The sequence below is a fragment of the Myotis yumanensis genome, unplaced genomic scaffold (genome assembly GCF_028538775.1).
Source record: "Myotis yumanensis isolate MYYU_CA2020_CCGP unplaced genomic scaffold, mMyoYum1.0.hap1 SCAF_5, whole genome shotgun sequence".
Lineage (NCBI taxonomy): Eukaryota > Metazoa > Chordata > Mammalia > Chiroptera > Vespertilionidae > Myotis > Myotis yumanensis.
In genome coordinates this window covers 32,141,546-32,165,343 of record NW_027223756.1, presented here as the reverse complement: position 1 = coordinate 32,165,343, position 23,798 = coordinate 32,141,546, and the positions used below count along the sequence as shown (strand labels likewise).

The 23,798-nt window shown below is 43.8% G+C and overlaps 1 protein-coding gene across 1 annotated transcript in view; it reads right to left on the bottom strand.

Moving 5' to 3' along the window:
- The window catches only part of TRPC7 (transient receptor potential cation channel subfamily C member 7), a 128,754-nt gene that overhangs the window by 62,806 nt on the left and 42,150 nt on the right, over positions 1 to 23,798 (bottom strand). The window contains exon 3 of the mRNA XM_070417151.1: positions 23,542 to 23,724. Within this exon, the coding sequence (XP_070273252.1) occupies positions 23,542 to 23,724 (183 nt within the window). The remainder of the gene's footprint in view (positions 1 to 23,541; positions 23,725 to 23,798) is intronic.

Here is a 23,798-nt window from a genome sequence, read left to right as displayed (position 1 = left end):
TGCACATAGTAGGTGCTCAGAAACATATGTTGAGTGATAAATTACATGCTCTTCTAAAGCCTCTAGTATTTGCTTCATGATTTTCTCTTTGACTCATTACCCAGAATAATTTCTAAGTATAACAAATCCATTGTTACTCAGGGTTTGCTGAACACTTAACTGTTTTCACATCTTTACTAGAGAGAAAACAGGGAGAGGTGATGGAAACTAAACCAGGCTCTTGTCCTCTTGTGGAGGAGAAGATTGAAGTGTGAGGTTAAAGTAGGGTTTGAGGAGTACCTTTTGAATTTTATGAAGCTTGTTTAATTTCTATGTATGCAGTTACCAGTGCAACTGACATCAATCCTGAAAACATCTATTCCATAATAATTATTATCGTTACAAAGAAAAAACAGCTAATGTTTATTGAGTATGTATTCTGTGTCAAGCTCCGTGCTTAATAGTCACTGTATCGGTTAACCCTCACATCATTTATTGAGATGGATATTATCATATCCCTATTTTAAATTCGGAAGCATGAAGCACAGATAAATTTAGTAACTTGCCTATAATCACAAAGGTAATTATGACATGGTCTGGACTTGAATCCAGACCAGTCTGACTTCAAGGACAATGTTTTGAACTATTATCCCGTGTTTCCTCAAAGTAGATTTAAAATTAGGTAGACAAACCAAAGCAAGAGGCACCACAGTGATTTCTCCAAGCCCACAGAGGCCAGGAGACCTCAGGTTTTAAGAATTTCTTAGAACTCTCAATTCTCTGTGTTTCTGCCCAGTGAAGATAAAAATCAGGAATACAAAAGAGTAAAGGCTCAAAGACAATTTTCTGGACAACTTCATCTCGCTGAAAGGAGTGTCATCATTGTAAAGGCGAAGCCTGGGCTTTCTCTCCTGAACACAGACCATAGCAGCAGCAGCTGATTCAGCAATGGCTCTGCTGACTGCCTGGTCACCACTCTGCCAGGAACCAGGTTAATGCGGAGGCCAATTAAGCCTGATTTACAACCTCAAAAAATACAGACTGGCCAAAAATCACTTTACTGAAGGACCTATTAGGATCTCAGCCCTTTTGCAAATCCCACCTGACACTGACATCTTATAAGGAAGAGCTATAGTTTCAGGTAATTCTCTAATCCTGAAATCTGATTAGATAATGCTTCCTTGAAATATAAAACACAGCTTCCAACTTGTACAACAATTGTAGTACTGATAGGGGCAGAAATAGAATATTGGGGGTAAGATATAATTGTAAGAAATATTAATCATGCTCTGTTAACCGTGATTGTTTTGTTCTGATTAAAGAAAGCACATTCTAACCTGGCTGGGAGTTGCATGTGGGACCTGGCAGCTCACTTGGAAATGTATCCCTTTGCATATCACCAGCCCTTTGAAGACCCCCAGCCCTTTCATATCACCAGCCCTTTGAAGACCCCTAACCCTTTCATATCACCAGCCCTTTGAGGACCCCCAGCCTTTGCATACCCGTAGGCCTTTGCAAATCTCCAGCCTGCAATACCTGTTAATTGCCTATTTGGCATACCCTTTTGCCTACTTCCCCATGTAATCTTTATCCTTCTACCCAATATAAGCAGCTGGCTTATGGGGAGAGGCAGAGCAAATTTTTGTGGATGACCTGCTGGTCTCCTATACTGCCAGTAGTACTGGAACAAATGCTCATATGTGATTCAACCCTGTCTCTGCTTACTAGTAATTGCCTCAAGTAGTGACAGGCAGCACATACCCATTGATTGTCTAAGATGAACAACCCTCTCCTCAATAACCAACATAATTCTTCACATCTGGAGCACACAGAGAACTGCCTGTTTCTACCTTCTGATACTTTCAGGGACATATACCTTAGCCAGATACTTAGTACAGGTTGGTTTCTTTTCTGTTGGGGGTATCTGTGCCCACTCTTTCACCCATAGCTTCTATTCTGGACATCATCCTTAATTGCTCCTTTTACTTCTCTGAGAAATGTGGAAATTCTTCACACCCTCAACAGTGAGAAACACGCAGCATTTATTTCTGGTGAAGGCATATTCTGGTCATGCAGCTGAGTATTGGCTCTCTGTTCTTAGATGTCAAAAGAGGCATGTGAACATTTAGTAACTAGTGCAAAAATTCCATCAACGCTTGTGTTTGGTGTTTGCAGAGGCAGTAGCTCCCTTTGTCATTCAGGGGCCAAACCCCACACTCTGAGATATATAGAAGATATTTGTTTTTTTAATAGAAAATTTTTTGATTGATTAATTTTAGTCATAATTTGAATCCTGGTTTTTATCCACCTCTGGCAAATAAAATCTCTTTCTCTCAACATGGTCATATTCTTCAGAAGTAGAAACGTAGTCTCATATGTTATTGTGATATATTAAGTTTATATCTATGTATTCATAAATTTATATCCATCCATCAATTCACTTATTCATCCACCCATCCGTTCATCCACTCACCCATCCAGAAAATACCTACTGAGCCAGACACCAGGAACACAAAGATTGAAAATAATGTCTTGGCTCTCGTGGCCCTCAAAATCTTATTGGGGAAACAGACAGGTAAACAGGAAAATTCACTGAAGCTCCATTAGTGCCATAACAGGGTTTAGCTCAGAATGTGATACAATAACATCTAGCCCAAGAGGGGATGTGAGGGACAGTGATAAAGTGATGAACGGCTTCTTAGAGAATGGATTCTTGAATTATGCAGGCTATAATCAAGCTACCAAGATAGTCAGGAAGGGCTTGCTGATGAAAAGGAGTGCAAAGAGTTTGGGCTGGAAAGTCAGACAGATCTTGGTTTAAATTTTGATTCTACCTCTGAGCCATATCTATTTTGTTTGTAAAGTAGGGATGACAGTATTGGTGATGCACTGAGTGAGTGCATTCAAAGATGTTGGCATGGTGAAGGGTGCTAATTAAGTGCTTAATAAATTGTTGCTATTATTTATGATGCCTCAGAGCCTGTGTTTCAGGAGAGATGCAGGTTGCTCAGGGTGGATGGTCCATTGGGGAGTGATGGGAGATGGGAGGCCCTCAAGGGTTTTGCAGGATGCTAAGATAGAGACTACATATGACTGAAATGTTCTCCCATGTACCAAAGAGCAGAACAACATTATTTAAATAACAGCATCAGACAATCTCAAAAGGCTCCAGGGACACCTGGTTCATTCAAATTATGACAAAAGGCAGGGTTCCTTGGGAGTTAGGGGGAGTTGTAACAGACTTTCATTTTTAGATATATGGGCCATAGTGTAGTTTGTAGGTGCACACATACTTGCCCCAACTTCCACCCCCAGTGTTCTCCCATGTACCAAAGAGCAGAACAACATCATTTAAATATCATCATCAGACAGTCTCAAAAGGCTCCAGTGGCACCTGGTTCATAGAACATGCCCAGTAGATGATAATTTATTGCAACATCCAGGATTCTGTTTGCAATCTCTTTTAAATGTTAATGATCAAAGTGTAATTATGATGGGGAAAGTTCCTAGGCCAGTTGTCAGTTTAATTTAATTTGCAAAGCCATCTGGAGCTTTGCAGCATTTTCCCCCCATTTTTTTGCCAGACCAAATTTGGGTAGCTTCTAATCACTATAATGTCAAATGTATAACAAAGACACTATCCCCAAGCTCTGAGAATCCAGAGGGGAAGCCTGGTGATCTGAGGATGAGCCACAGGGCTCAAGGATGATGGCAGATTCTATAATCTCCCCTTCCTTCATATTTCCTAGAGCAGGGAAAGAGCATTATTGGTTTGTGAGAATGGATTACTACTAAAAACTAAGCTTCCTTCAGTGGGAAAAGAAGCCAGACCAGTGGCTGCCCACTATGCTTAAAATACAAAATCTCATTTCTTCCTGTGTCTATAAGACTTTTGGTAGTCTTTTTCTTGCCTTCTTTACATCCTTCTACTCTTCCCTCTGCTCACTATGAACCAGGCCCACTGACCTCCTCCCTGACCCCTCTGCATCACTGGATATCTGAAAAATGTACCTGGGAGATGAGTCTGGGGGTTTAGGGATTATTCTGCAGACCACATACTGGCCCCCCCCCCCCCTTTTTTTTTTTGGATCAAGGCTCAGTGAAGGGGGAGGGGCAGGAAGAGGGTACTTAGTATTTAGAGAGACACTTTCTGACACTGGAAGGGGGAAGTAGGCTTTGGGAATTCCCCATAGGGTGTAGACATCAGATTCCTCTTGAACTGTATACCTGGGAGGCACAAGGACCCTGAAATGGGGTTACTGCAGAGTGCTGGGGGGCTTTGTAGAAGGGGAGGATCCCGACACCAATTCAGCCCAGAGATCTTGCTTTGTTGGAAGCTCTATGAGGGAAGGGATTCTTGCCTGTTTTGTTTTTATTAATTGTATTCTCTGCACCTAGCAAGCATGTCAAAATTGTGGCTGGCGGGCCGCATGCCTCATTTAAATAAATAATATAAAATAATATTTTCAACAGAATAAATTAAGGTTAGAAATAGAGAATTTTTTTCTAGTAATAGAGTAAGAACTTGGAGTGGGCTGTGACTTGCCTGTGGCCCAGGTAGTATGTAGCCAGTGTCCCAACTAGTACCTGTTCCAGATCAGAATAATTTCTGAAAGATACATTTGTAATTTTTCAATAGCCCACACTTATCCAGTACTTACTATATGCCACAACTTTACAGGGCGAGTATTATGACCCCCACTTTAGAGATGAAGGAAAAGCGAGGTTTAATGATTTGCCTGAGGTGACTTCAGGCTGCCTCACTCCAGAGCTCATGATTCTAACCACTACTCCACAAGGAGTCTTTGTGCCACATGTTAAAAGGTCTTTATTTCAGCAGAAATATATGTAATTTGATTATCTAGGAGGCAATTACTTTAGTAAGAAGTTCTTAAGAGCCATGTAAAGAACCTTTAGAATATGTGTGCCCTTTTTATAACTATAATAACCAATCTACACTAATAAAAGACCAAGATGCTAATTGACCATACCTTCGCTATGCCCAAGCCATGCCCACCAGCCAATCAGAGCGACTATATGCAAATTAACCCAACCAAGATGGCGGCCGGCAGCCACAGAGCTGGAGCAACCAGGAGGCTTGGTTGCCCCAGCCAAGCTTCCTGCCTAACCTGTCCGGCTGTGGCCTCCGCAAAAGGCAACAAAGTTTCAATTATAGAAGCTAAATAAATCCCAGATACCTGCTTCCAGCCAGCCTCCACTGGGAGCTTGGGTGGCTGGGGCTGTGGCCAGCCTGCAAACAGCCATCAGCCCCTCACCCAGGATGGCCACACCTTCATGTGGTGAGGATCCTTGCTGGGGGGCTTGGCCAGCCTGCAAATAGCCATCAGCCCCTCACCCAGGCTGGCCAGGCACCCCTGCGGGGACCCCTACCCTGAAGGGGCTGTGGCCAGCCTGCAAACAGCCATCAGCCCCTCACCTAGGATGGCCACAACCTCATGAGGTGAGGGTCCCCAATGGGGGCCTTGGCCAGCCTGCAAACAGCCATCAGCCCCTCACCCAGACTGGCCAGGCATCCCAGCAGGACCCCCCCACCCTGAAGGGGGTGTGGCCAGCCTGAAAACGGCCCTCAGCCCCTCACCCAGGCTGGCCAGGCACCCCATTGGGGACCCCCACTCTGAAGGGTCTGTGGCCAGCCTGCAAACAGCCATCAGCCCCTCACCCAGGCTGGCTAGGCACCCCAGCGGGACCCCCACCCTCACCTGGGGACACCCTTCAGGGCAAACCTGCCGGCTCCCACCCATGCACCATGCCTCTATCCTATATAATAAAAGGGTAATATGCAAATTGACCCTAACAGCAGAGTGACTGCGAATCACTGGTCACTATGACACACACTGACCACAAGGGGTAGACACTCAATGCAGGAGCTGCCCCCTGGTGGTCAGTGTGATCCCACAGGGGAAGCTCTGCTCAGCCACAAGCTAGGCTGATGGCTTCCAGTACAGCGGTGGTGGTGGAAGCCTCTCCTGCCTCCTCAGCAGCACTAAAGATGTCCGACTGCAGCTAGGCCTGTTCCCCGCTGGCAAGTGGACATCCCCTGAGGGCTCCCGGGCTACCAGAGGGATGTCTGACTCCCAGCTTAGGCCCAATCCTCCAGGGAGCGGGCCTAAGCCAGCAGGTGGTCATTCCCCGAGGGGTCCCATACTGTGAGAGGGCACAGGTCAGGCTGAGGGACCTCCCCCCCCCCCCCCCCGACTGCACAAATTTTTGTGCACCGGGCCTCTAGTTATATATATGTATATGTCCCCTGCCCGTTTTCTCTGCACAGTGGTCTGTTGTCAGCCAAGGATCTGTAACTGGTGCTAATGGATTTGGTTGATGGAACTTTGTCTTTATAAATCCTCCCCTAAGGGGTCTTAATTTCACCCTAATGGTTACTGAACACAGATTCCAAATTAATGAACATTTTAACATCTTCTTGCCCATTAAATGAGGATCTTTATTAGAAAATCAATATTATTTTGTGTCAACTAAAAATAATCTGGAGAAACTGGATAAGAAGGGTTAGTTGAAGGTCTGGTGAGAGGTTTACTGGACCTGTGGACTTGAGCAAGAGTGCCCAGCTCTGTGGTTCACTTGCCCTCACCTCCCTGCTTGGGAATTCTGAGCTGCACTCTGGCAGCCTGCTAGGTCTTGGTCCTCTAGTCCCAGCACAGTGTGATAGTTAAGAACAGAGACTTTGGGTCCAGGGATATAGTTGGAGTCTGCTCTGCTTCTGACCAGCTGTTTAACTTCCCATGACTTGCTCTCCCTCCATCAGTAAAAAGGGGAAACATGCCTGAAGCTGCTATGAGGATGTGGCTAGCATGCATGGGAAGAGCAGGAACAGGGCTGGCACTCAGAGAGCTACTCTACAGCACCTTCTTTCTGAGCATCTCTCTTAAGTCCTGATTCTTCTCTCCTTGTCCTCTCCCAGTCCCTCTCCTCTCCTCATCCATGTGGGCCCAGGGCTCTGCACTGCCCTATCCTACCACAAAGTCCTCTAGGCTCCTAAATGGGCTGCAGTTCCCTTCCTCACCTAAATTAAATCTCTGTTAGGACCACTTAGAAATATGAGTACAGCTGTTTATCCTATGGTTGGTAGGCCAGACCCTCACAGAAGCTTCTAGGTTGAACTTTTGCCCTATGTGGTAAAGTTCTATTTTCACCTCCAAAATGACTATTACAGAGATTCCTTCCTTTTATGAGCACAGACACCACCTCACTTTAGGCCCTTATCACCTCTCACTGCACTCTTTCAAATAGCATATTAGTTAGTCCCCTTCTCCATATACCATCAAACCTTGCTACTAGAACTATCTAATGAAGGCAAGGCTGGCTACAGCCATGAAATATCACTGACTTGGACACAAATAGGTAGAAAGTTCTCTATTACATAAGTGCTGTAGTAATCAACATGGAAAAGATCAAGGCTCCAGTTTGGAAATGCTAAAGGATGGTGGTGGTGTGGTGTAGTGAATGACTATGGGCAGGCTGAATTCACAGAGAAAATGTGCATCTGTCTAGTGACCAGAGGAATGCATTTAAAAATATGCATAACATAGTATTTTACATCCACTGAATTTAGAGGGAAAAATCCTAATAACATCTGATGCTTGCCAAGTACTGATGAAACCAGTTCAATTGTATAATACTATTGATATAAAAAATAGTGTAGCCATTTGAGAAAATAATTTTGCAATGTGCTTCACAAATATTTGTGTTTTTTGACCTAGTAGCCTCACTCTCAGAAATTTAATGTTAGCAAGTAGTAGCAAAGGAAAGAAAGTGCTGTGTGATGATAATAGTAAAAGATATATATGTATAAAAAGTGATTATTCACCAGTAGAGAAGGCATATAAATAATGTTACATCAATCTTATGCTGGCAGAAAAAGAATAATATTAAAAAAATAGTAAAATGCTTACCTTCTGATGCTAGGTGATCACCGAATAATCCTATCTAATAATAGACAAACATGGTAATTAACCACACCTCCGCTACGCTTCCCATTGGCTAATCAGGGTGATATGCAAATTAACTGCCAACAAAGATGGCGGCCAGCAGCCAGGCAGCTGAAGTGAACATGAGGCTTGGTTGCCCCGGTGATGGAGGAAGCCAAGGTTCCCCGCCTGCAGCAGCTGGGCTCTGAGCTGCACTCTAAGTAACAATGTTGCAATTATAGAAGCTAAACAATCCCCAGATACCTGCTTTCAGCCAGCCGGCCTCAGAGCTGGAGCCGCAGCAAAGTTTGAATTACAGAAGGTAAATAAATCCCAGAATAGAAAAAAAGGAGAGACTGGGAGCTTCAGTTGCAGGCTTGGCCAGCCTGAAAACAGCCCTCAGCCCCTCATCCAGGCTGGCCAGGCACCCCAGTGGGGACCCCCAACCTGAAGGGGGTACGGGCAGCCTGAAAACAGCCATCAGCCCCTCACCCAGGCTGGCCAGGCACCCAAGCAGGATCCCCACCCTGATCCGGGACACCATTCAGGGCAAACCAGCCGGCCCCCTCCCGTGCACCAGGCCTCTATCCTATATAGTAAAAGGGTAATATGCAAACTGACCCTAACAGCAGAAAGACTGGGAATGACTGGTCACTATGACACACACTGACCACAAGGGGTAGACACTCAATGCAGGAGCTGCCCTCTGGTGGTCAGTGAGCTTCCACATGGAGGAGCTCTGCTCAGCCACAAGCTAGGCTGATGGCTGCCAGTACAGCGGTGGTGGTGGGAGCCTCTCCTGCCTCCTCAGCAGCACTAAGGATGTCCGACTGCAGCTTAGGTCTGCTCCCCGCTGGCAAGTGGACATCTCCCGATGGCTGCCAGGCTGCCAGAGGGATGTCTGCCGGGCTGCCAGAGGGATGTCTGATTGCCAGCTTAGGCCCAATTCCCTGGGGAGCAGGCCTCAGCCAGCAGATGGTCATCCCCTGAGGGGTCCCAGACTGTGAGAGGGCACAGGCCGGGCTGAGGGACCTTCCCCCCCACTCCGAGTACACAAATTTTTGTGCACCGGGCCTCTAGTCCTATATAATAAAAGGCTAATATGGAAATAGACCAAAGGGCAGAATGACCAGTGTCTATGACGTGCACTGACCACCAGGGGGCAGATGCTTAATGCAGGAGCTGCCCTCTGGTGGTTAGTGTGTTCCCAAAGCGGGAAAACAGCTCAGCCACATGCCGGGCTCACAGCTGGCTAGCACAGCAGTGGTAGCGGGAGCCTCTTCAGCCTCCGCAGCAGCACTAAGGATGTCCGACTGCCAGCTGAGGCCCGACATCCCCCTAGGGCTCCTGAGGGTGCAGGCCGGGCTGAGGGACCACCCCACCCCCCAGTGCGTGAACTTCGTGCAATGGGCCTCTAGTTTAATTAATCTATCAGTATGTAGATACATGTCTGCCCATGGGTAAAAATTAGAAGAATATAAACAAATGTAAACTGATATGGGGCATATGATTGTAGATGATTCTTTGCCTTTTAAATATTTTTCTTGTTATAATACTGTTTGTACAATAAAAAAGTAAGTACATTTATAAAGGCAAATGTAAAGACACCCTCAAGGATTCTTTTTCTGTTATGAAATTTATGGTATGAAGATCCTTCAGCACATTTTCACAGCCCATGCCTACCATAGCCCACCACAGCCTCCCCGCTTCCCCAACAGGTTGTGTTTCCTCTAACCCCAGGCTTTTGATCCCCCACCTCATTTTTCTCCTTTTCCTCAGCCTCCTACCTTCCTAAATGCCCTCATCCAACCTTCTGTAATTTTCTAAACATTGTCACACCTTTGTGCTTTCACCCACTGTTTCTCCATTGGCAATGTCTTCACATTCTCTTTGTTTTGAGCTCTGCCCTGCCTTTCAGACTCTGACTCAGAAGCTGCCTCTTCTTCCTCCTTGAAGGTTTCCCACATAATTTTTACCTGAATTACACTTTCCTTTCCTTGTTGAATAAAATGCTGGATTCAGTCTGTGTAGCCCTTTGGGATGTAAGCTCCTGATGGCAGGGGTTGGGTCCTACTTGTCATTTTACGTGCACAGAATTAGCTGCTAATAGGTGTCACATGAGTATTCATTCCCTCCTTCAAGCTTGCAAGTCTGCCTGTTCAGTGAGAGTTAATACGCATAAGGAGGGTAGGAAGCAAAGCAGTCAGATGACATATCAGATGGGTTTATTATAGAATATTTAGTATAATATTAATTGATTTGTAATTTCTTTAGGATGCAATTTGTGACCAAATTATTGCTAATTTTATTAATCAAACTATGGTATTTTGTATTTAAATGATCTCTCCTCTCTTCCTCCCATACTTTCTTCCTTTTAAACAAAATAAGGCCATCAGTCTTTATCTTTGTTTCCATGGCCTGGACACCAATAGTTGTAGGAGTTCAAGAATGATATAAATAGCCCGGTGGTGTGGCTCAGTGATTGAGCATCACCCATGAACCCAGGAGGACACGGTTTGATTCCCAGATGGGGCCCAGGCCCAGGTTGCAGGCTCAAACCTCAGTGGGGGCGTGCAGGAGACAGTTGGTTGATGACTCTTTCTCATCATTGATGTTTCTATCTCTCCCTTCCTCTCTCTGAAATCAATAAAAATTTTTAAAAAATGATAAAAATAATGCCTAATATCTAGTAGCTTATCATGGGCTACTTTCCTATTTATCTCATTTTTATTTTCAAGAGAACTCGTGAGTTTCCTCAAGAGCATTTAGGAATGCATTTCACCCTGAACATGGGATTTTGTTGTATTTCAGAAAAATAAGAACTGCAGGAAAACTCAGATATAGTGTGCATTCATTTATTCTGCTATCAAGTTCAATAAATATTTTTTTAAGAATCTTCTACTTGTCTGGGTCTGCTCTAGGCTACAGTGGTGAGCTGCTGCTACAGAGTTTATTGTGTTGGGAGAAATAGACAATACATAAACGAATGAAACAAATGATATTTACTACAAAAGGGGACACTCGGGTAGAGACTGGCTGATGAGGGAGGGAGCAACATGGTGGCCACACTCAGATAAGGTGGCCAGGAGGGTCTCTCTGCGAAGGAGACAATTAATCTGAGTTTTGAATGATGAGAAGGCTCCAACTAGCAGAGAATTGAGGGAAAGGGATTAGTAACTTCTCTGGGGTGGGAACTAGTGTGGAGTGTTTAGGAAATAGAGACAGGTGTCCAGATGTACCATCTATAATAATAAAAGGGTAATATGCTAATTAGCCTGGATGTCTTCCGAATGTCCTTGCTGATAAAGCCGGGGCTGGAGGGAAGCCAGCCCGGGTCCCAGGTGCCTGCGGGTGGCCCAAGGGAAGCCAGCTGGGTCCCAGGTGCTTGAGAGCAGCTAGAGGGAAGCCAGCCCGGGTCCTGGGTGCCAGAGGGAAGCCAGTGACAGTGACTGGGGGAAGGAAGGCCTACCCTTGCACGAATTTTCATGCATCGGGCCTCTAGTTATCAAGTTATAAAGTCCCCTCAGCCACTGGCAGCTACTTTGCACAGAAATGCCTGAGAAGTTATGGCCTTCCCTTGTGGGCAGCCTGCAACTAATAACTGAGTGATACAGGTGTACAAAAGGCCAGTCCCTTTGCCTCCACATGGGCCATTGTAGTGTTCCTCACACTCAGGAGATGAGACTGAAGGTAGGCTTCACTGAAACCGCATCTCAACTTAGCTTATTCTCCTGTCCTATCCTGTTTCTGCCCTTCATTGCAGGTTTCTCCCAAGATCACTCACTTGCACAAGGACCCTTGTTTCAGACTGCTTCTAGCAGTGAAGGTGATTAGACTGGGAGCTCCCTGAGGGCAGGGACTGTGCCTGTCTTGTTCATTTTTAGATGAAAGGGTTAAGCAGGGGCATGACATGATCCAGTTACTTAAAAATGGCTACATTGTTTGTGTGTGTGTGTGTGGGGGGGGCTGGGGGGGGGAGCAGGTAGAGAAGAGGAGGGGAGGGACAGGGCAGAGGTAGGTAGACCAGTTAGAGGCTATTGCAATCATCCAGGTGATATATGACTGTGGCTGTATTGTATAAATGAAAGCATCTCTATAAAGCTAAGATTTTCATCATAATTCTACTTACAAGACTCTGCCATCAAGAAATTAGCAAGTCACCTTAGGCAGATAATGTTGATAAAAGAATAATGCATTATGTATATCATGGGAGGAATATATGAAAGATCAAATGGTCATTAAGACTCAGAATCCATATAGGAGCATTCAGTACAGAAATAACGAGACAGAAATGTGTAGTTGATCTTTAGCTTAATTATTGAAGTTAGTCACAGGTCCTTGGTGTGAGGGAACTATAATTTCAATGATCATTTGACTGGGGTAATAGAGACAATTTGAAAATGGCTCTTGTTCTTTGCACTTTGGGCTAATAAGTGTATCTGATTTGTATCTAATCCTGGGAGCATTGGGGATTTATGTTCCTCCCTGGAATGCTCTTCAAATTTCTCTCTTCTTTTTAACTCTCAAATCAGGATATAATAATCTGGCTCTGACTAATTTAACAAATGCAGCACTGGATGAATATAATGATGGTTACACAAGCTAAGGCTACGCGGCTTAGGGAACATGACAACCAAGAAGAAGAAAAACGTGTTAAAGGATTGTCCATTCATGCAAATATTTATATATTGAAAGAGCTGCACAATAACCAAAAAGGCAGTAGTTTTCTGCCCTGTTGTGACAGCCCGTACATTGAGGATGTGAAATCTTTCTTGCAAATATGCAGTAACTGCTCTTTAGAGGAAGTTGTGTCAGATGATTCACAGCAGCAGGCCTGAGGAAAGGCAGAGAGGAGGCATCAGGCGTTCTGCTTTTCTCTCAAAGCTGAGGGAGGCAGGGTGTGGGGTTGGGCCAGCAATTCAGGCTAGTGAGTGGAGGGAGACTCCTGAGACCCACTGTGGGGCACTCAGTAATCTGAGCTCCACTCTGGAGGACAAAGGCCCCTTACCTCTCTAATAGCACAGGGTCACCCTGGGAGTCATCCAGTTCTCTGCTCTATCACTAAGAATGCCAGGTCAGAACCAGCATCAGTACTTCTCTGGATAGTAAGAGCTCTTTTCCAGAGTTACAAACCAAAAGGGACACAGGTCAACAGTGGAGGGAATGGAGATGATGGCCCCATGCTCTGAAGGCGGCTTGGAACATCATTATACTTCTGTTACATTGGTTTTTTATTTTATTTTAAATTTTGTTTTGTTGCTTAAAGTATTACAGAGTATTGCATATGTCTCTTTTTTTTGTTACATTGATTTTAAAAAATATATATTTTTATTGATTTCAGAGAGGAAGGGAGAGGGAGAGAGAGATAGAACATCAACGATAAGAATCATTGATTGGCTGCCTCCTACATGCCCCCTACTGGGGACTGAGCCCGCAACCCGGGCATGTGCCATTGAACCTGGAACCCTTCAGTCCACAGGTCAACGCTCTATCCACTGAGCCAAACCAGCTAGGGCACACTGATTTTTAATCTCTAGGGGATATTACAGGTATTTGAAGAAGCATTAAAGTCTATGCTTTATTCTTTACACCCATTTATTCATTTACTTACCACCCAGCCTGCTCTGTCTTCAAAGACCAAGATGAATGAGGAGAGGTCCCACTTTTTAGGAGGGTAGGCTTTACAAAAATTAGAATCATCAGAGAGCCTTTAAAAAACACAATCCCAAGGATCCCATCCAGAAGAATTGGATTAGAAACTTTGTAGGTGGGTCAACGACATTGGTGTTTTTCACAAAGCTCCCAGGTGGTTCCGTTGTGTAACTAAGTTTGAGAATTTAGTTTTTCTAGCGAATATGAGTTTGAGTTTGATCTAAACTTCTATTTGGTCTAGAGAAATGCAGAGTATTATTGTAGAATTATAATCGTTGTCATCAGGGGCAGTTAAGGGTTTATGACCCAGATCCTGAAAACTATTCTAGAGATTCTCAACAGTGGATGATACTGTCCTTCCTCCTCCCCCCAGGTACATTAGAGATGGTGTGTCTGGAAACATTCTTGGTTGACACACTTGGGGGAGGGTGCTACTGACATCTAGTGGGTAGAGATTAGGGATGTTGCTAAATATCCTATAATGCACAAGACAGTGCCCACAGTAAAAAACTATCTGGCCCCAAATGTCAGTTGTGCTGAGGTTGAGAAACCTAGTGTTAAGGGGAGTTCTGCTTATAAAGCCAACATGGCAAACAACTTCCATAAGGTAACATTTAGTATGCATTTACCATGTTCTAGCTACATTACATGTGTTAACTAACATTGATTATTATTAGGTACTATTTTTTGTTCCCATTAAACAGATAAGAAAACTGAGGCTCAGAGAGAAATAACTTGTCTATAGCCATGTATCTAGTAGAACAAATGAAGGACTTGGGATTTGAACATGTATAGTCAGGCTTTGAGCCACAACATCATACTATTGCCCAAGAGGTTCTATTTTTCTTCTCCTGATAGTTTTCCAGGCAGAAAAGTGATACATATATATGTACTTGGATTAATCTTTCTTAAGATTTTTTGCTTGAAAAAGCAAAACTTATTTTTTTATGCAAAAGATAGCCCCTCTTAGCCAGATTAATGGACATTTATTATTTTTGTGCCACGTGGCAAGGCTGGGGTCACAGAAGTGCTTAGAGGAATCCCAGAGAGGACATTGATGGATGCTTTTGACACCAGTGGATTCCAACAGTGTTTGGCAGCTAGCAGGCATCCTGCAGTGAAGTTTGGGGTAGTGCCTGACCAGCCAGACTGTGTTTCTGACAACTCTGATTTTCTTAACTCTGAGCATCTGTTCAAATGATGCCTCAGCAGGAAAACACAGTGGGAGAATGTCTGCTAAGGGCATGTGAGCTTCTGATTGACCTCTCAGATGTCCTCTAGAAAGCTGGATGTCTTTTGTTCACTTGCCCTGTGCTTCTAATCTTGCGCCTCCCTCCTTGGCTTTCTTTTCTGAGGGGAACCTTCTGGGTGCTGTGCCCCATGGGCACACTTTATGCATTTCTGGGTCTCATGTCTATGAAAGGATCTTGAAATGAAGTTGACAGCAGAAAATTGAGGTTCATGGAAGACATTGACGTGGAGTGTTAACCATTTTTTTTGGTAGAGATTTTCCACTTTTATTCCAAACACAGGCTATTGCCAAAACATTTACAATTTCATCTTGGCTGGCTATTCAGCTGTCTCATCTCCCACCGAATTTTTCCTGAAAAACAATTTTTTTAAACTTTTTTTTAGTCTGCCTTCTACCTCAGAAGGTTATTCTGCTTCCTATTTGCAGAGAAGTTAAGGCTATTAATATGAATTCCCTCAACTTTTCTCCTTTTGGTAGTCATTACTGCTATTTGCCAAATGGCTCAATTTTTCTCTTCCTTCAAATGTATAGCAGGGTTATAGTTCCTGGCCCTACATGTGGTGGGGTGAATGATGTGATTAATTGCTGATGACAAGTTGCAAGCAGAAACAATGTGTTTCACTACCAGGTGACAACATTGAATTGCAGTGTAAACCTCTCCAGAGCTGGACTTTCCTTTGGCAGGGTGGAAGCATTTGAGATGGTGGCCATTCTTTACCGGGGTTCCTCAGTGAATTCTGTTCCCAGATGGAAATAAGACAAGCAATAAATAAACCTCCTTTTGTTAAAAGCCACTACAACTTTGGTTTTGCTTGTCAACACAGCTTAGCTTCGTCTACCTTGATTAATATCCTGTCCCTTTGTCCAATAAATACGTTGCATCCATATCTACCCCTTTTTGCCTTCCAGCCTTTATCAGAGGACTAGCTCTCTCTCCATCTATCCTAATTGTTACAGCCACTTCTGATTAAAGTCCTCAGATGGCTTCTTAATCTTAAAAGAAGAACAAAACCAAAATCTTTTATCCTGGTCTACAAGTCTCTTAATGGTCTGGGTCCCTGTTTGCTTCTTTAGACTCATCCCATTCTCAACTCTTCATGTGTTCTCATTCAGCCACATTAACTTTCTTTCAGTTCCTCTTATATGCTGTGTTTCCTCCCGCCTTTGAACATGCTTTGAACATCTTTTTTTTCTGCCAGAAATGTTCTCCCCACCTCTGGTTAATTTTTCTTAGAGCAAGCATGAGTTCCTCAGAGGAACCTTCATTGACCTCCCTTATTATGTCATATCTGCCTTTAGAAGTTATAATATCATGTTTTCCCCTTTTATAATGCTTACTTCAATTGCAGTATTAAAATTTATTGGTGTGAAGTTTTGATTAATATTATGGCTGACATCATGTCATTTTTATTCACCACCATGTCCCCAGTGATAAGCACAGCACACTTTGTGGTCGCTCAGTGAAGTCTTGTTGAATGCATGAATGAGGACATATATAGCCATGCTGGCCACTTTGGTAACTGCTGGCCACATGTGGCTATTAAAATTTAAATTAATTTAAAAATAATAAGAATTCATTTCCATAATTACATTAGCTTATCTCAAGTGCTAAATAGCCATATGAGGTTAGTAGCTACCTTATTAGAGAGTAGAAAATAGAAGATTTCCATCATATTAGAAAATTCTGTTGGATACTGCTGGCAGGATCAAGTGTCTATGCAGAGCATGCAGTTGCCTCAAGGACCTGGTTCTGAAAAGCTTTCCAGTCTGTTTATTTTCCACAGTGATGCAGCTACAGGGAAACATCTCCCTCTAAACATGTTCCATACACATGCCACTCTCTTCCTCCCTCCAGTATCTGTGACTTTTCAACCTCCTCCTCTCTCTGCCTGAGTTGTCCTCCTTCACCTCTTGGTGCCTAAGTTACCATCCCACTCAGCACGTCTCATCCTTTAAGCCCTGGCTCAAGGATTTCCCCTTCTGAGAAACGTTTTCTGAGGTCAGACTGAGCTTGTCAGTGCTTCCTCTGGCCTCCATGCTGCCCCATTCCATCCCTGTTTGCCTTGGTCAGATAGGATTGAAAACCTTTGTTCAAACATCACTTTCCATTGCTACATGAACTCTTCAGGGGCAAGGCCCTGGGTCTTGGTCTACTCAGTCTCCCAAGTGCTCAGCACAGAGCTGGTGGTATGGTAGAAATCTGTGTTTGTTAAATGATGAGTGAGTAATTGAGCAAAACTCACTTTCTTTAGTACAACAGTGTGAAGCAGGGGTCCTCAAACTACGGCCCGCAGACCACATGCAAATACAAATATTGTATTTGTTCTCGTTTTGTTTTTTTACTTCAAAATAAGATATGTGCAGTGTGCATAGGACTTTGTTCATAGTGTTTTTTTAAACTATAGTCCGGCCCTCCAACGGTCTGAGGGACAGTGAACTGGCATCCTGTTTAAAAAGTTTGAGGACCCCTGGCTGTGAAGAAAGGGAACTGTGTTACTGAGTAAGGCTAAGATGGTTTCTCCCTGTAATTCTCTCCTCTCTCATGGTCCTGTCAGAGATCGTTCATTTATTTCATGGGAGACTAGCTTTCTGAGCCAGGAATCACCAGGAGCTTCGCAGAGTCAGGAAAGGAACCTCTGAAATTCTAGAGACTGGAAGGCTCGGTAGAATGGACCTGCCTCTTGAAAAACATGGGGAGTCTCATCAGTTGTAAGGAAAGATGGCTGACACCATGATTAGATTCCCCAAATCAAGCCATGTGCCAAGATGCTATACCTTGGGGACCCCTGGAAGTGTGAAAGAACTACCTGCTAGGAACTCTATTCTGCTTAGCTGGTGAAGTGCAGAGGCTACTGCTGCTACAGTCATAGCATACCTGTCTTTCCCTCAACCACAACTGATGGCTCTTTGAGGGAAAGGCTGCGTTTTATTCTGTTCAGGATCCCCAAAAGGCTGATCAGGGTCTGTAGAGCTCATAGATGGTGAGAGATTGAATTAACCACCTTTATTAGTGATATTGCCTGATAAGAGACATGCTTTCTACAGTGGGAGTAATAACTTTGGACAAGATATTTATGCTTTCCTTTTTTTTTTTTTTTTGGTATTGGATCTTTGCTTAGTTATATCCAAAGTGGCCTGCATCTCCTTTAAAGATGGAGTTAAGGCCTCTATTGTGCAAAATAGGACATTCTGGGTCTCTTTTTCTGACTCTTCTTTGGCAGTTGAGCCTGGAGGACCAATACCTACAAAGTTCTTTTGGTGAATAGGAGATTCACCTGAACTTCATTAAGACAGACTTGGAGTCAGGAAGAAGGAAGGAATGATGTAGTGGGAAAACAACCATGAAAGTGTAGAGATGGGTGCAGTCCCAGACCAGCTGTACCTAAACAGATTCAGAGACTGTTGGGTCCTCCTAGTTGGTGGGGTTGGAATTCCCCTAAGTCAGCGGTTCTCAACCTGTGGGTCGCAACCCCTTTGGCGGTCAAACGACCCTTTCACAGGGGTCACCGAAGACCATCTTGCAAATCAGATATTTGCATTACGATTCATAACAGTAGCAACATTACAGTTATGAAGTTGCAAAGAAAATAATTTTATGGTTGGGTCACAACATGAGGAACTGTATTTAAAGGGCCAGAAGGTTGAGGACCACTGCCCTAAGCATTTATTCAGAGTTGGTATGCAGGATGAGAAGAGGGATTTTAAGAAGGAAGTTTGGGCATGGTTCCCTGGGGATAGAGATAGATAGAAATGGAAAAGACAGCAAGATGTCTATTACTCAGGTTGACCCTGAAGGGGAAGATTAAGGCCTATGCAAGTGTGTGTGTTGTGTGTGTATATATATGTATGTGTGTATATATGTCTCTCTCTATATGTGTGTGTATGCATGCATGAATATGTATGTGTTATGTGTGGGCATGTCTGTGAACATGTGTATGGGCTGCAGGCCAAAGCTGGAGGAATTGTTTCCTTTATGCATGAGACACAAGTGGAGTTGCTTCTGACTCAGCATGGGGAGAGAAGCATCCTTGCTTCTTCATGAGGCAAGTATGAATTCTGAAGGGACTGTGCCTTTAAAAGCTGGAATGGACTGAGATGAGTAACAGAAATGTCTTAGGTAGTGTGGACATTGACTCTAAGCCAGTGCAATGTGTATATTAACACTACTCATTTATACCCACAGGCTGGAGAGGCCTGAGGCTATTTAAGGCACATTCTTTATCCCATTTGATCCTCATAATCCTATGAAGTAAGCATCATTATCCAAATTTTATGGAGGCAGAGAGGCTAGTGACTTGCTCAAGTGACCCTGTTAATAAGTAGTTGGACCAGGATTAACCTCAGAGTACCCTCTTAGCCACTTCTCAACACTGCCTTCCAAACATAGTGGCTAATATTTCAGATGACACATCCACCTGGGTTATTGAGGAGGCTGAGTGACCCTTTTATATATATATATATATATATATATATATATATATATATATACACACACACATACACATACATACACATACATACATATACATACACTAGAGGCCCAGTACACAAAATTCATACACCCTCTTGCAGTCCAGGAGCCCTTGGGGGATGTCCGACTGCTGCAGAGGCAGGAGAGGCTCCCGCCACTGCCGCTGTGCTTGCCAGCTGCAAGCCCGGCTCAGGGCTTCTGGTTGAGCGGTGCTCTCCCTGTGGGAACACACTGACCACTAAGGGGCAGCTCCTGAGGTGAGTGTCTGCTCCTTGGTGGTCAGTGCGCATCACAGCGACTGGTCGTTCCACTGTTTGGTCGATTTGCATATTAGCCTTTTATTATATAGGACTAGAGGCCTGGTGCACGGATTCGTGCACCTGTGGGGATTGGGTTGAAACTAGCTCTCCGACATCCTCTGAGGGATCCCAGATTATGAGAGAGCGGTTCTCGGGTGATGCACCCTGGAATCGGGCTCCCTCCTCTCTGGTTCCGGGTGCATCATCCGAGAACCACAGTTGCCAAGTCACTGCAGCTTGGCAGATCTTGAGTTCAGCATCTGTCCCCTGGTGGTCAGTGTGCATCACAGCTACTGGTCTTTCCATTGAACGGTCGGCCAGTCGCTTAGGCTTTTATTTATATAGATTTATTTATTGACTTCAGAGAGGAAGTGAGAGGGAGTGAGAGATAGAAACATCAATTATGAGAGAGAAGCACTGATTGGCTGCCTCCTGCATGCCCCACACTGGGGATCGAGTCTGTAACCTGGGCATGGGCCCTTGACTGGAATCGAACCTGGGATCATTTAGTCTGCAGGCTGACGCTCTATCCACTGAGCGAAACCGGTTGGGGCCTGAGTGACCCTTTTAGAATAGAAGTTGTGAAGAACAACCACATCCTCTGAAGGCCTTTGGTCATTTCAGGAGGCACTTTAGGCTATAAGGATGATGTCCTTACACAGGGGGACATTTCTAGCATTCTCTGGGGAGATATCAAAGGACAAGCTAGGGAATGTATCTGGGGACAGAAGGACCACTGTAGTCCCAAGGAAAGGGACATCACTGAATGTTAGCACTGATGCTTCCCTGTGGAACTGCACAGAACTTTTTAGTTTCTAGAACATTTTCTTTGGTATCAATTCATTTCAAAGTTCACAGAAAACTCTGTGAAGCAAAAACTTATATGCCCATTTTGCAGATGGAAATAAGGCACAGAGAGCTTCAAGGACTTACCCAAGATTACATGGCTAATAAGTGTAAGCATCATGCTAGAAATTTCCTGACACCCACTTCATGATTCCTTTTTTTGTACCAGGTGGTCCCTGTGCCATAGTGGGGTGATTATCTTTATCTAACAGGGGCTGATATTGTGTCTGAGCCAGTCTGGGGACTAGACATGAAGATGGTGCCTGAAGAGAGGCAAACATGCAAGTGAAGACAGGATTCAGGGCAAAGTACCAGCCACAGTAGCATCTACTTCATTCAGATCCATGTACTTCATAGGCATTTAGGCTGATCCTATATTAGAATTTTCCAGACTGTTACATGGACAGCTAGTTTCATCAGATGCTCCATGAGAAATACAGTTCTCTGGGTAAGTAATACATATTGTTGCCTTCTTTTAGAGTAGTTGTGCATATTAAAGGCTCTCTAATGTCTTCAAGAAATCTATTTGACTTATTTGAACACAAAACCTTTTCTTAAAGTCATACCTATTAGCAGCCCATGAAACTGCCAAGAATAACTAGTTTACTTTAATCACTGAATTAATGGTTTGCTTTTTATATCACGTGGGCCAAGCCTTAGGAATCTCTTGCAGTTTTATATTTTAGCCTCAAGACTCATACGTATATCAGGTGTGAAAGGCAGTGTATTTGTATATAGGCCTTGGTGCTAGTCATTTCATAACTCAAAGACCCAGGAGTAGACTGTGTCTACACAAGCATGCTAAAGCTCATAAATTAAAACTGAAATCTCATTATAATATTAATAAGTCTTTAATATTAGGCATTTTCACTGGTAAATCATAGTAGAATAAATGTCAAGGAAACCTATGAGTATGTTTACTGTTGGCTGATGACATACATGGTTTGGGATGGTGGTGCTTTGATGGAGGGAGGTCTTTGAGTGAACAAGGCTGACATTTTATGCAAGTCATTTATCATTGTCTTAATTGTGGATTGCAGCAGACACTTGACATTCATGATGGATATTTCCTGCCCTAATTGGCGAATACCACTAGAGTAAATGATTTTCCTCATAAAACCTTTTTTAATTCTGACTGGAACCATCATGTTCATGGAGCAATTCACTTTCTCTTCTCACTCATCACTGTGCCCATTTTGTAGTTGACAATGAGAGGGAACATGTAGCTATGAGGTAGTGGCCAGACATCTGGACTAGTTGACTGATCTACCTTCAGTGACAGTTTGCTAAAATATGTGGATTTATGTTTCAGAAAAATGGTGAATGCTTGCATTTCATGGGCTGTTGGAATTGCTCTTGAATAGCCAAAACTGTGAAAGTAAATCTGCAAATGCTAAGCATCTCCAATACTTTTGGTTTTCTCTGTGCTGGGAGGCAGGGGTATGCTTGGCTTGGTGAAGGCAGGAAATGCTGGTGGTTCTGGAAACTCAAGCTCATCCTTACCATTGCCAGTCTCACAGCAGGGTGTGTTTGAACTTCAAGACTGAGAATGTGTCAGCAGCTTCAGTAAGGGATGCCGGTGCTTTGATGAAAAGCCTCAGTGAGCTCTTGGGATAGGCTAAAAAGTGGGTTTCCCTGAGCTAAGAAAATAGTATCGTACTTCCAATTGTAGCCTGACTCCTCTCCTCCCATCACTCTATACTTTCTAATGTTTATCTAAGGTCACCTTTTGCATGCTTTATCAACATATATTTGGGACTCAGACTCTTTTAAAAAACTGATTTTCTTCAAATTTTTTTATTATTATTAAAAGTAAAAGGGCAAGAAGATGTCATCAAATTTAGAAGCTATCTCTAGATGAATTCCACAGATACATGTGTGGAATTTTCCTCATAAAATTCACCCCTCACAAATTAAGACAATCAGACAAAGGAGAAATGCCCAGAAGCTGTTTTGGGGGATTGAAAATATGCCCAGTATTGATCCTATGAAATAGCTGGGGTAAAACCCCCGAAAGACTGATCAGCCATCCTGCATATGTGGAAAGCACTTTGATATTTAAACACATCTTTGGATCTTTGATCTTTGGAGCTCTGCAGTTTTCATCAGGATGAATGATGTCATCTAACATAAGAGCAGATTCTGAAGAACTCAGAGTACATCTAAATTGGAACCATAATTGAGTTTTGCTTCTTAGGACCTGATCTGACCAGCCACTGTGGGTCTGAGTGCAACTGGGTGCCAGTGGCCATTAAACAAGCTTGCTTTGTGAAAGTCAACTGGAGCTTCCTACTGTGGACTTTCATGAGCCTGGGGAGTACAATTCCTCTAAGCCTCCCAGAACCATGGATTCCACAAAGCCTCTAAGCCAGTGGTTCTCAACCTTTCTAATGCCGCGACCCTTTAATACAGTTCCTCATGTTGTGGTGACCCTTAACCATAAAACTATTTTCGTTGCTACTTCATAACTGTAATTTTGCTACTGTTATGAATCATAATGTAAATATCTGATATGTAGGATGTATTTTCATTGTTACAAATTGAACATAATTAAAGCATAGTGATTAATCACAAAAACAACATGTAATTATATATGTGTTTTCTGATGGTCTTAGGCGACCCCTGTGAAAGGGTCGTTCGACCCCCAAAGGGGTCGTGACCCACAGGTTGAGAACCGCTGCTCTACACTAAAACATTTTCTACATAATGGGTCCCCAGGCTCATGGAGAAAGCGCAGTACGTGCTATTGTACAACCTGAGTAATTTGTTTCCCATGAAAACCCTCAAATTGGTCTGCTCACTGATGGGAACACTAACTATGACATTGTTCCTGTCGGTGTTTTGGAGGCTGAAAATCCCTTTATATTCTCTAGGCTCAAAGCCTTTTTATGGAATGGCTATCATGATCTCTCTCTCCTGGTAGCCTGGGGATGGGAAAGGGGGTTGCAGAGAGGGGCTCTGAGCAGTTCCCTGTCTAGAGAGAAGTTGGATAATTGGTGTTGTCACTGTCACCTTGCGTAAACATAAAATAAACATGAGCACAAAGCTAGGCCAGCAGCCATGCCAGGTGGGAAGGCCAGGAGAGGTGGGGAAGCTTACCTTTTTGACTTCATATTTAATGGCGAGTTTGATCCGGCTCAGACTTGGACGGTGGTGGTCGGACCAGACTTGGAAGTTCACATCACCATTTAAAATTGCTTCCACCTCTTCTGTGTCTCGGCATAGGTCCAGCACGCCCACCACAAAATCCTTGCATTGCATAGATAACTTCCTGTAATCGTTCTAACAGAATAAAGAGAAATCAAGGGTGTGTCAGACTGAGCCCCACAGGTGGGCTTGCCCAGCACAGCAGGGTT